The 12,788-nt window shown below is 47.2% G+C and overlaps 1 protein-coding gene across 1 annotated transcript in view; it reads right to left on the bottom strand.

Moving 5' to 3' along the window:
* Nucleotides 1-1,518, bottom strand: part of ABTB3 (ankyrin repeat and BTB domain containing 3) — a 258,580-nt gene extending 257,062 nt beyond the window's left edge. Inside the window, 1 exon segment of the mRNA XM_008144713.3 lies at nucleotides 2-1,518. Within this exon segment, the coding sequence (XP_008142935.2) occupies nucleotides 2-975 (974 nt within the window). The 5' untranslated portion in view covers nucleotides 976-1,518.
* Nucleotides 1,519-12,788: the final 11,270 nt, after the last annotated feature.

Raw genomic sequence — 12,788 nt, 5'->3', positions numbered from 1 at the left:
GGCCGCGGCCGGGGCAGTGGCGGCCGGAGGGGCGCAACAGCTGCTGCTCCCGCTGGCGCTGCTGGCCGCGCTGCAGGCGCCGCCGCTCGCCGCTCCCCCTCCGGGTGCCTCCCGCTCCTTATCCGCCGCGGGGGCCGCGTTGGGGCCCGAGCCGGGGCCTGGGCCGGAGCTGGAGGCCGAGCCGGGGCCGCTGCAACTCCGGGGCAGCCCGGAGGCCACGACTCGCGCGTAGATGTCCCGGAACAGGCTCTCCATGCAGGCCGTCAGGTAGATGGCGGCGTGCTCGTGGATGCGCAGCGCCACGCGGCTGTCCACCATCCAGCGGTACACGCGGCCCACGGAGAAGGTGAGGCCGCAGCGCGCTGACTTGCCGCGGCCCAGGCGGTCGCCGCCGGCGCTGCTCATGTTGTAGAGGGACAGCGCGGCCAGCGCGGCCGCCGTGCAGTGCGCCGCCAGGCTCCAGGACAGCACGATCTCCATGGCGCTCTGGATTTCGTACTTGGTGCACTTGGCGAAGCGCAGGCTCAGGCGCTGCGCCTCCTTGGCGATGCGTACCAGCGCCCGGCTCACCAGCATCGACAGCTTGGCCAGCGCGTCTTTGGGCAGGCCGCCGGGGGCCGCCGGGCCTGCCCGGGGATCCCGCGAGCGCAGCAGCAGCGCCTCCAGCTCCTGGAGGGTCCAGGGGACCTCGTCGAGGTCCGGCAGCAGCCGCGAGCAGTGCTGGCCCGCGCAGTCCAGCCCTTCGGAGTCTTCCACCAGGGCAGTGTTGACGGTGTCAAAGCTGTTGTGCCGGCTGTGCATGGAGTCAGCTAGAGGCGGCCAGCCGCTCCCGCCATACGGGGACGCCGGGTGCGAGTCGGAACAGCACAGGGACAAGTTGGAGGAGCGCACCGAGTCCGCCGCGCCACCATAACCCGAGTCCAGCGTCAGATCCTCCAGCGTTCGGACTACGGGCTTCTTACCTCTCCTTGCCATCGCTGCGCCACTTCATGCTGCGGCCGCCGGAGAGCCGGGGGGTAAGGAGCAGCGAGAAGCGGCGGGCGCCGGGGCGCGGGGAGAGCCGAGTCCGCTCCCACTCGGCTCACTTTTCCACCAGCCGCTACTCCCAAGTGCTACTACTTTCTGCCGCCTCCCCGAGCCGCCGCCGCCGCCGCTGGAATGCACCCGGCAGACCCCGGAGTCATCTTCCAGAGCCCGGGCCTGAGCTGGGCGCACCGAGGAGCCGGCCACCGGGACTCTCCCCTTCCTTCCAAAATAAAATAAAAAGTATCTAACCCTCTCCTTCCTGGGCCGGGCCGGGTGCACAAGCCGCCGGGCGCCGCCTCAGTGTTCGTAAGACGGAAATCAATTCGGATGCCGCCGCCGCCGCCGCAGTAGCAGCTCCGGCGGCAGCTCGCTCCCGGCTCCGGGCTCCGAGCTCCGGGCTCCCGGCTCCCAGATCCCCGCACGGGGATCTCTCGGCGCCCGCCCGCCCTGCACTGAAGCGCAGCAGCGACCGCGGCAGCTGAACACCCTGGCCAAATCCCGCAAACCCCGGGCAGCCTGCGGGGCGGGGCGTATGTAAAGCAGGACCCGAGGAGAGCCAATGGTATCCGAGGATGCTAATTACCTCGCCTTTTTTTTTTTTTTTTTTTTTAATTCTTCAGCTCCACGCATCCCCGCCCCTCACACACGCCCCCTGGCTGCAATCTAGGCTGCAGGAAGTGGGGAGTAGCCGCCTGAGAATTAGGGGTGGTGGGGGGGCCGCTGTGAGAGCTTAGGGATGCAGAAGTCCCTGCTGCTGTCCCTGCCCCTCAGACTCCCAGCTTTGGTACCAGAACGGGAAGGTGGTAGGTTGGGCAGGTGATTGCGCCCTCACCGAGGTGCGCTCCCCTTGGCTGTTCTTACAGTGTCTGCCTGGGGTCGCTGGGCCTGCCGCGGCGTTTCGGATTTCACTTCCTTTTTTTCTTGACTACACGAAGCACGTTTTTTTCTCCCTCCCCACTCGCCCTCACCTTCGGGTACCCAAACCGATGAAGGCGGCCCTCTTTCAGCCCGTTTGCCCCAGTGGAAATAAGAAACCAGGCGAGCTGAGGGGCCGGAGAGATGAGACCACCTGAAGGCCGGATCTCTGGAGTCTGGACTTCAGCCGCCTGCCACCAGGGCACATTAACTAGGTACCTTTCAATAGCCAAGACCCTGCGCCCATCCTTCAAACCCTGGAGCGGGGAAGGGGGGCTGGAGGGAAGGCTCATGTCCCACTTTGCTGCCCTGGTGGGTATGGTTCCAGGCAGTTCAGCCTTAAAAAAAGGTAAATTTGCACCGAGGGGAGTTTACTGTTTGACTAAAGAAAGATACAACGTATATATGCGTGACTTGGCTGCATTTATGTCAAACGGCATTGTCTTGTCTCCACCCACCAGGCCAGAAACCATATCTTCTTCCCCTGGGTACTCCCAGCTCCCACACAACATCCGCCTGGGATAGGAAACCCTCTTCCTGGCTAGGATTTTCAGCTTAGAAGTCCCCTCCTGTAACAAGGTAGCCCAGATCCTTCAATGCTGGCTTGGGTGCTTGGACTGACTCCCACCCCACCCCACCCCCACCCCTCACCCCCTACACACACACCTCACGCCTTCTGAGGCTGTTGGTTTCTGGGCCCTCGTTAACACTAGGTTGTTTCAGTTTGGTAAGATTTCTAACTTGCACATTGGACTAGGGGTTCCCCATGCATAAGCCCTCAGTAAATATGTGTTGTAAATGGGTAGATGAAGGAAGGACACACTTCTGAACTGTTGGTTTGATGGTTCAACAATAGACTTTCCCAGATAACCCAGTGGATTGTCTGATGAACCAACCTCACCCTGTAGCTACCATCCGGATACATATCTCATCATCTCTCACTTTGACTATTATTATATTCTACCAACTGGTTTCCTTCTCTCTTGCTTCTTCTTTCTCTAAACCAGTGGTCAGCAAACTCATTAGTCCACAGAGCCAAATATCAACAGTGCAACGATTGAAATTTCTTTTAAGAGCCAAATTTTTTAAACTTAAACTTCTTCTAACGCCACTTCTTCAAAATAGACTCGCCCAGGCTCTCGAGCCGCAGTTTGCCAACCAGGGCTCTAAACCATCCAGCCCAAGAATCTTCAAAAAGCACAGTTCTGATCTTGTCATTCCTCTCAAGAAGAACTTAAAAGGCTCCCCCTTGCCCTCTAGATAAATCAAGTTTGTACTGATTAGCTGCCCTTCATTAATCTCTTTACTCTGTTCACTTTCTGTAATATTCCAAGCCTTTCAGAAGGGATTGTGATGGTTAATTTTTGAGTGGCCGTCTAAACATGGCTTCTGGTTTTTCCATAAGAGTTAGCGTTTGAACCTGTGGACTCAGTAGATTGCCCTCCCCCACGTGGTTTATCCCATCACTGATTCAGCTGGGACAGATGGTCTCATCTCCAGCCCTTAGATTGGAATTGACTTCATCTGCTCCCCTGATTCTCAGCTTTTCAGGCTTGAACTAAATTACACCACCAGCTTTTCTGGGTCTCCAGCTTGCAAACATCACATTAAGGGGGCTTCTCAGCCTCTACAATACCACGAGCCAATTACTCATAATAAAACTATATTTTTTTTCTGTTTTTCTAGAGCAGTGGTCGGCAAACTCATTAGTCAACAAAGCCAAATATCAACAGTACAACGATGGAAATTTCTTTTGAGAGCCAAATTTTTTAAACTTAAACTTCTATGCCACTTCTTCAAAATAGACTCGCCCAGGCCGTGGTATTTTGTGGAAGAGCCACACTCAAGGGGCCAAAGAGCCGCATGTGGCTCGCGAGCCGCAGTTTGCTGACCACTGTTCTAGAGGACCAGAACCAATAAGATATGATATATATCTGGAAACCCATCTAATACAGATGGTCTTATGATCCGAACCCTGCCTTCCTTTGTAGCCTCTCCATCATCACATACGTAGACACACAGACACAGATATATTCACACACTACAGATACAGGCACACCTGTAAATAAACACAGATACTCGGATATACTCACAGACCCACACAGACAGCTGCACACCCATGAATGAACACACAGACATACCCACACACACACCCTGTGCTCTAGCTTTCCTGAAATCACTTGCTGGTTTTCCATGTTACCATGCTGTCCCTTGTAGCTAATATGCCTTTGCAGATATTGTTCCCTTTGCTCAGGACACGTGTCTTCCTCTTCTCCTCTTGGTGAATTTCTCATCCTCTATGATTCAGCTCCAAGATTATCAACTCCTGTGAAGTTTTCCTCAGTGCTGCCTGCTCTTGACCCAGCCCAGAGCTGTGGACACCTGGGGAGGTGTCTCCATCTCTGTAGACACCTGGGAAGGTGTCTCCATCTCTGTAGCTCAGGGTTTGTTCGAAGGCCTTTTCTCTTCTATGCACTTGTCCCTGTGAGCTCATCCACTCCTATGCCTTCAGTTACCATCTATGTGCTGATGATGCTTGAGTGATGACCACTCAGCAGAGCACAAGCAGCAAGAGAACCGTGGACAAGCCTTGGGGCAGTCGTCGGCAAACCGCGGCTCGCGAGCCACATGCGGCTCTTTGGCCCCTTGAGTGTGGCTCTTCCACGAAATACCACGTGCGGGCGCGCACGTACAGTGCGATTGAAACTTCGTGGTCCATGCGCAGAAGTCAGTTTTCGGCCTGGGCAAGTCTAATTTGAAGAAGTGACGTTAGAACACTCAAGGGGCCAAAGAGCCACAAGTGGCTCGTGAGCCGCGGTTTGCCGACCACTGGCATAGGGAAAAAAGAGGCTGGGAAGCAACAGGCTTATCACGGGTTTCTTTTCTTCTGGTGGCACCAGGTCCACTCGGGTTCCAGTACTGCCTCCGTCAGTTTTCTGATGATGTGCCCAGTGTTCATTCATTCTCTTTTGTCCCTCCTTTCCTTGTACTGGGAATGCACAAAATAATCACCCCCATGGGGGTGGGGTTAAGTGAGATGTTTCCATATACAGGGTTTAACAGGGTCCCACACATGATAATAAACCTATAAGTGTCTGTTACCATCATCCACATTTTCCTATTTTCTACAATAAACTCTTATTTCTTAGAGACTCAGGAAAAAAAAAATGACAAATGTTACATAGAAATCCAACTTCTGCTTCAAGGCTGGGCTGCAATGCTACCACCTCTAGGAGGTTTTTCCATGTCAGTGGACCTGCTGTTCCCTTTCATGCCACAGATGCTTTGCGCGTGCCTTCTCTCACCTTCCGGAGGGCACACTCCTTGAAAGCTGGGATCTTGCCCCCAATATAGCGCCAGGACTAATGAATATGTTCCTTAGTATTATGAATAACCAAAGCAGATGTCCATTTAGTTTACTAAAGGAAATCCTTAATGCCCTGGCCAGTTGCTCAGTGGTTAGAGCGTCAGCCCGAGGACTGAAAGGTTGTGGGTTCGATTCCTGGTCAAAAGCACCTACTTTGGTTGCAGGCTAAATACCCAGCCTCAGTGGGGGGAGGGGGGATGTTGGGGAGGCAATCAATCAATGTCTCTCTCTCTCTCTCTCTCTCTCTCTCCCTCTCTCTCTCTCTCTCCATCCCCCCTCACCTCCCCTCCTTCCCTTTTACTCTCTAAAAATAATATATCAATGGAAAAAAATATCCCCGGGTAAGGATTTAAGAAAAGAAAGGAATCATTAACGATAATGTTAAGGGTCTGAGTCTGAGTGACCTGAAAAAAACACTGGAGATAGCAAACACATCAATCAAATGTTAAATATTAGCCCCATGCTATTAGAAAACTCAGTGTCTGCAAAGTATGAAAAAGGAAATTTAAATCATCCAAAATTCCACCTCACAGAAGTCACAACATGAACAACTTCATTCTTTTCATCTAGTCTTCCTAATTTGCCCCATCTTTTTTCTTCTAAGCGTACATATTTTAAAGAGATAGAGTTATTCTGCAAGTTATTTTGCATTTTAATTTTTTCCTCAAGAAATTTCCTCAAACTTGATAGTATAATCATTCCCCATGCTACTAAATATTCATCCCAAATAGTCTTGTCTGTGTGGCTGCAAAATATTCCAAGATATGTTTATACCTTAACTGGAGAATTTTGAATCCCCGTTTGGTTGTTTCCGTTTTCAAACTGCCATAATAATGCTGAGATGGCCCTCTTTGTGCATAAATAACTCTCTTCTTCAAAACCAGAAGTCTTATGTGTGTTATCCTCTAAGAAATACAGACACACAATAAACATATACTAGAGGTTTAAACATAAACAAAAAGAGAAATTAAAGTACTGGGATTATTTTGCCTATCAGATTAGCAAAGATTTATAAAGTCATCGTGATGAATATGTGTCATGATGAAGCATAAATTGAGGCAGTCTTTGGGAGGCCAGTTTGCCAATATGTATCAAAATGCCAGTGTGTGTTCGCTCCTTATGATGTCCCAGAAATCACATCTTCTGATACTATCCAGGGTGATCCTTATGAATTTTTTCGAAAATATACAGGATGCTCTTGGCAGTGTTGTTTTAACATAGGACTATGGGAAACAACCTCAGTGCCTTTCAAAAGGCCCGATGAAACGAATTACAGTAATTCAGCCAAGGGAATACGAAGCAGGGGCAAAGAGTAATGGTGGTGATCTTTACTTCCACAACATATTGATTAGGGAAGAAATGTTTGAAAAGAGGTTTGGGAATTGCAGGTATAATATGATCCCATTTATGTAAAAGGCTTTACGTAGAGCTAAATATGTATACAGTTGTGCCTCGATTTATTGCCCTTTGCACTATGATGCTTCACAGATGTTGCACAACCCTCCATCAGCAAAAAATAAAATAAAAAAATATAAATCATGACTTGCTTTATTGCAGTGGTCTGGGAGCAAACCCACAATGTCTCTGAGGTATGCCTGTCTAAGCATGCGAACTTGCCTGAAATGATGAAGATAATAGCTATAACTAGTTTGTTGGATTTCTGGTGGTTTTTGAATGAGTTTTATTGATCCTAGTTCTATCCCTGATGTCTTTTGTTTTCTGGTGATTTTTAATTTTGTTCTTTGTACATCTGAACTTTTTATGATAAACACGTATCATTTTTACCAGAGCCAGAAAGCTATTATCTAAAGAAAATTAAATTATGTTCTGCCCATTATTTGGAAGCCTGCCTGTCAATCAGAGTACTAATATATAATTCTTTGTCCTTCAGCATTCTAGAAATCAAACAACAAGCATAGCAACTAACCCAACAACCAGAACGTGAACTAGCCTCATTCAGGGGGACTCGCCCATGTTGGGGGCTTCATCACATGCTTCCCACACGTCTATTGTGTGTGAGTAGCAAGGCCATGTGAGCGTGAAGCGTGGCCCACTACTTCCTGACTATGTAACCATGAGCAAGTTCTTCAGCCTCTCCATGCCTTCGTTCTTTATCTTTAGTTGGGAACAATACCACACGCCTGTAGGTTGCCTGTGAAAATAAGATCATTAGAACATACTAGCAGTTAGCAGCTGTGCATTACTGCAGGTTGCCCAGGACCAAACCAGAGAGAGTCGGACCTGCATTACCACCATTTGTCCACCATCCAGAACTGAAATGTCAGTGCTGACATGTACACATAAGGAACTGTTGGACATTGAAATTGGGTCTCAAAAGAACTGTTGGCCCAGAAAGAAACTCACTACAGACTGATTCATTTGCCTGTCACCATAACCAGTATTGCTTGTCTCATTTTCGGTTCTTATAAGTGTATTTCTAATAGCACATGAGCTCACTCATCTAGGGGAAATAATGAACAACACAGACTGATGAACAAGAACAGACCCAGAAACAAGGAGGCATGGATCAGACTGTCGGGACTCAGAGGGAGGGTAGGGGAGGGTGGGAGTAAAGGGGAGAGATCAACCAAAGGACTTGTGTGCAAGCATATGAGCCTAACCAGCGGTTAAGGACAACAGGGGGGTAGGGGCATGTGTGGGGAGGGGTATGGGATGGGAATGGGGGATGAGGACAAATATGTGATACCTTAATCAATAAAGAAATTTTAAAAAAATAAATAAATAATAAATAAATAAATAAAAAAGATCATTAGAACAGAGTCTGGCCTGCCCTGTAAATGCTCACTAGTGTTGGTTACTTTTATTACAGGTCAGACACAGTGATGGTTGGGGGCAGGTGGGAGGTGTGTGTGTGTGTGTGGCGGGCCAGCGGGTGGGGAAGGCAAGGGCTATGGAGTCTTAACCTCCCTCCTGGGTACTGCTCTTGTTGAGCTTTTTGTCCAAAGACAGACATCAATAAGAGCTGCAAGTGCAATGAGTATCAGCAAAGGGGAAGTTCAAGGATTACACACCTGAATTAACAGATTATGTATGTTTCGCTGCACCATTTCTGAGCGAGCTCCTTGCAAATATCAGCTATTTCCTAAATGCATAGTCAGTGTGTGTGAAGCTCAGGGATGATCCCTTTGCTCTGCGAACAACTTTGTGAGTGGAGGACTCTGTTACCGGGTAGAAAACTATAGGTGAGTCCACCCCAATTTCAACCTGCTCCACACCAGAAAGGGAAGTATGGACCCACTTCTTCTGAACTTTCTCCTGAAAGAAAGAATCACAGGGTCAACTTAATAGCTTGCTCATTTGAAGGGCAGATAGATCACTCAGCTCAAAGAGCTTTACAAGGTAACTTTTAAACAAGGGTAGAGTTGCACCTGTCAGTATGAGGAGGCTCTCAGAGCAGATCCCAATGTGAGTGTGGTCTTCATAGCAGTGATTTTTCACGTCCTTTGATAAACTGGTAAACCTGCCAGCTTTCTCCCTAGAAAAGTGCATGTGTGGGCATAAATGTGCCTTGTATATACAATTGCTATATCATATTGGGGTTCACTGACCCCAGATTCCATCCAGGGGCGTTCCTATGGTCCATTAATATGATCATTGCTCTATCCTTCTCATGTAATTCTAAAAAATGGAGAGGTACAGTTCTGTTCATTAGGAACTTCTGCTCTGGGGAGGAGAGGGGATCCAGCCAGGAAACAGAAACCATTCTAGGTCCAAGCCGAAGGAATCTGATGCAAAGAATCAGAGAGTGGACGGGAGAGCTGAGGAGCTACGTGGGACAGGAAGGAGACAGCCAGGAAAGCAGCATCAGCAAGAAGGCTTTGCCACCTCCAGGGCTGAAGGGATGGGGGGAAGATGGAGTTACCAGAGCCCAGAAGCTGAGCCATATGACAGGATCTAGAACCACAATGAAGAGGTAGCTCCATGTTGGGAAGGGCTGCCTGGCAGGGTCTGGGCTCAGGGGTGAGACGCAGCTGCTACCAGGAACACAACCAGAGGCAGACATAGAGAGGGACTGAAAAACCCTACCCCGTCCCCTCCTCCTGGACCTTCACCTTCTTCTAATCCTTCCTTTGGCCAAACCCAGTAAGAAGCTGGAAGGTGAGGGAGTCTGGGAAAGGTAGTTCTTGTGCTCCAAAGGAGACAAAGCAGAGCAGGAGAAGGGCAGGTGTGGACATGAGCACAGACAAGCAAAGGACAAGTTCAGGAAGATAAGACATGTGTCTATCATGGAGTGCCCCAAGGTAATGCTGCCGGCTTTCAGAGGAGGAAGCTTTGACTGTGTCCCCTCTTGTTCCCACTGCCCTTACCCTGGTAAAATCATCCATTGCCTCCTGTTGGGACTGTTCCCCACAGCCAGTCTCCCCACAGCCAGTCTCCCCACTGCCAGTCTCATTTTCCTGTCCAGACTCACTTCTACTCTGCTGCCTGGGCCATTTTTCTGAAACAACTCCCATTACCACAGGAAAGGAGTAGTTCTGGTCTCTGTCCAATCTCATTCACTGCTATCTGCCCTGGTTACCTAGCTCCATACTCACTACAGACTAAGTATAGTTTCTTAAATACATTGAGTCTTCATTCATGCTGCTCCTTCTACATGGAATGCCATTTTTTCTTAGTATATTGGACTCCTATGCACCCTTCAAAGCCCATCTCAAATGTTAAGAACTACCACACTCCTCCGGTTCTGCCCTATAGAACTAGCCTCTTTCTTTGTTCTGCTTCTTTAAATGTCCATCGATTACAGCCTTTATTGATAATAGTTAGCTGAACTACCACACTCCTCCGGTTCTGCCCTATAGAACTAGCCTCTTTCTTTGTTCTGCTTCTTTAAATGTCCATCGATTACAGCCTTTATTGATAATAGTTAGCTATAATAATAATTATTATTATTGTCAGGAGCTGCAGCAGCCTTCTCTTTTCTCTGTGCAATAGAGTAATAGTTAAGAGTGTGGGACTGGGTTCATAAAGACTCATGTTTAAGCACCAGTGGCTGGCGATGTGGTTTTTGGATAAGTTTTTAACCTCTGAGTTTCCATCTATTAATATTTTTATGGGGAAATCATAATGCCTCATATCCTCATAGGGTTTTACTACAGAGACAATGCATGTATGTACTTTGTCACAGTGCCTGGCACATAGAACAGCTCCAATAAACACCAGCTACTGTAAGCTAATCCTAATCTTTTAATAAAAAATGAGACTAGTGTATATATAAATTTGTGAACTACTTTTTTCATTAAAATTTATCATTTTTCCCTGTCCTTAATTTTTTTTTACATTTTCTCAACTTTTTATCTTGTAGAATTTCAATCAGAAAACTCTATAAACACCCCATCCAGCCTTTAGCCTGATTCACCATTGCTAACATCTGCTTTCTCTGTGTGTGTGAGAGGTGTGTGTGTGAGAGAGGTGTGTTTGTGTGTGTGTGTGTGTGTGTGTGTGTGTGTGTGTGTGTGTGTGTGATTATGAGATATATGTTCTTTTTTTTCTGACCTAATTAAAAGTAAGCTGCAAAGTTCATGACACTTTAGCATGTATCCTACATTCTCCTATAAGGAGCTATAAGACCATTATCACAACCAAGAAATAACATTGATATAATAATGTTTTCTAAAATAGAATTCAGATTTCAATTGTCCCCAAAATGTCCTTCATAGTGGTTTTGCCTGATAGCATCTGATTACTACATAGAATTCTACTGAACAGATGTCCAATAATTTGTTCAATGAATCTATTATTGTTGGACATTTAGATTCTTCCAGTATTGCATAATTATACATAGCTCTGGAAAAAAATCTTTACAGCTACTTCATTATATATTTGACTTCTTTTTTCCTTGAAAAAAAATTCCTACAATGGAATTTGGTCCAAGGCAATGCAGCATTCTAAAAGCCTGATGCATGATGCTAAATTGCCCTCCAAGAAGACTGTACCAATTGTATCCACCAGCAGTGTACAGGAGTGTCTGTCTCCATTCCTTTGACACCTCTGCTAGACTCACTTTTTATATTTATCAATTTAATAAGAGAGACAGTAACCACTAACATTTATATGCCATTCCTGACGTGCAAGGTACTATCCCAAGTGTATAACACATATCAACTTGCCCACCCTTTACAACAACCCTAGAACCTTCATTTTACAGATGAGGAAACTGAGGCAGAGTGGTTCAGCAGCTTGCTAAAGGTCACACAACTAGGGAGCAGCCACCCAGGCAGCTTGAATCCAGAGACTGTGCCATTACCTATTCTCTCAATAGTGTGTGTGTGTGTGTGTGTGTGTGTGTGTGTGTGTGTGTGTGTGAGTGTGAGAGAGAGAGAGAGAGAGAGAGAGAGAGAGAGAGAGAGAGATGTTCTTTATGGTGTTTACCATTATGCTATTACCTCTCCATATAGTATCTAACATTTATCTGATCACCCCTGAAGTTGAATTTGGATCACATATTCCTCTTTTATATCTTTGCTTGTAAGAATTCCCTGTTTACATCATTTCCTTTGGGGGTGGGGGCGGGGATAAGTCCTAAGATGCTTGTCTTTTCCTTAATGATTGTTAAGAACTAACTATTTATAGAATAAAAAATATTCTTTCTTTGTCGTATATTGAAGGTAATTCTCCATAGCTTGCCATTACCCCACCCCTTTTAATTAATTAATTAATTAATTTGCTAGCTAGCATAAGATTTTTATTTTCTTGTGGTTATATTTGTCCATTCTTTCGTTTAAGGTTGGTAGGTTAGAAAGGTCTGCCCTGCCCTCAAGAGGATACATGACATCCTCTATTTTCTCTCCGATCTTCGCATTTTACTTCCAAATCTTCCGTCCATCTCATTTCTCTGCACCTTTGCCCACACCAGGGCTGCCTTACTTCTAGACCGGACGCCACATGCCTTCCCAGGATAGACAGGAGGCATTGTTTGCTGAGACACGGCTCCCGGGCCATTTGCTACCTCATTCCATCTGGAAATGACACGTGAATTCTTAAGGAGCAGTGCACCCAAGGCAACATAGGATTGCCCTTTCGATCTGTTTCATAAATAAGGTGTCCTTTTCCTTCCTGCTTTCCATCCCAAATATGAAACACTTGATTCACATTAGACAATTAAGACAAAAGCCCTGCTTCCCCGGGCTTCTCTGAAGCGGGCTGTTGAGCGGAGAGCAGCGGTAGTTGAGGGGAAAGCATGCCAGGAATTCATTTCAATTTGAAAGATCTTTTCAGGGCTTTATTTGTTCTGAGAGCTCTTTAAACGTCTTAAATACAGTCCGATGAAGTGCTTCAGGCGCTGTTTCAATACTGATTGTGTCTCCTCTCCTTGAGGACAATGCTGGCTTCAATACACATTACTGTTTTCAGCCAAGGTTTGATTTTAACATTAGCCAGTCCCATTCTTTTTCTCCTTTCCACTTTGCCCAAATATTGTGACTTAAACCATTACTCACAAAACGAAACCATTAGTGGGTTT

This window comes from Eptesicus fuscus, chromosome 7 (assembly GCF_027574615.1).
Source record: "Eptesicus fuscus isolate TK198812 chromosome 7, DD_ASM_mEF_20220401, whole genome shotgun sequence".
Taxonomy (NCBI): Eukaryota; Metazoa; Chordata; class Mammalia; order Chiroptera; family Vespertilionidae; genus Eptesicus; species Eptesicus fuscus.
The sequence above is the reverse complement of the archived record's forward strand: the minus strand, read 5'-3'. Positions and strand labels throughout refer to the sequence as shown.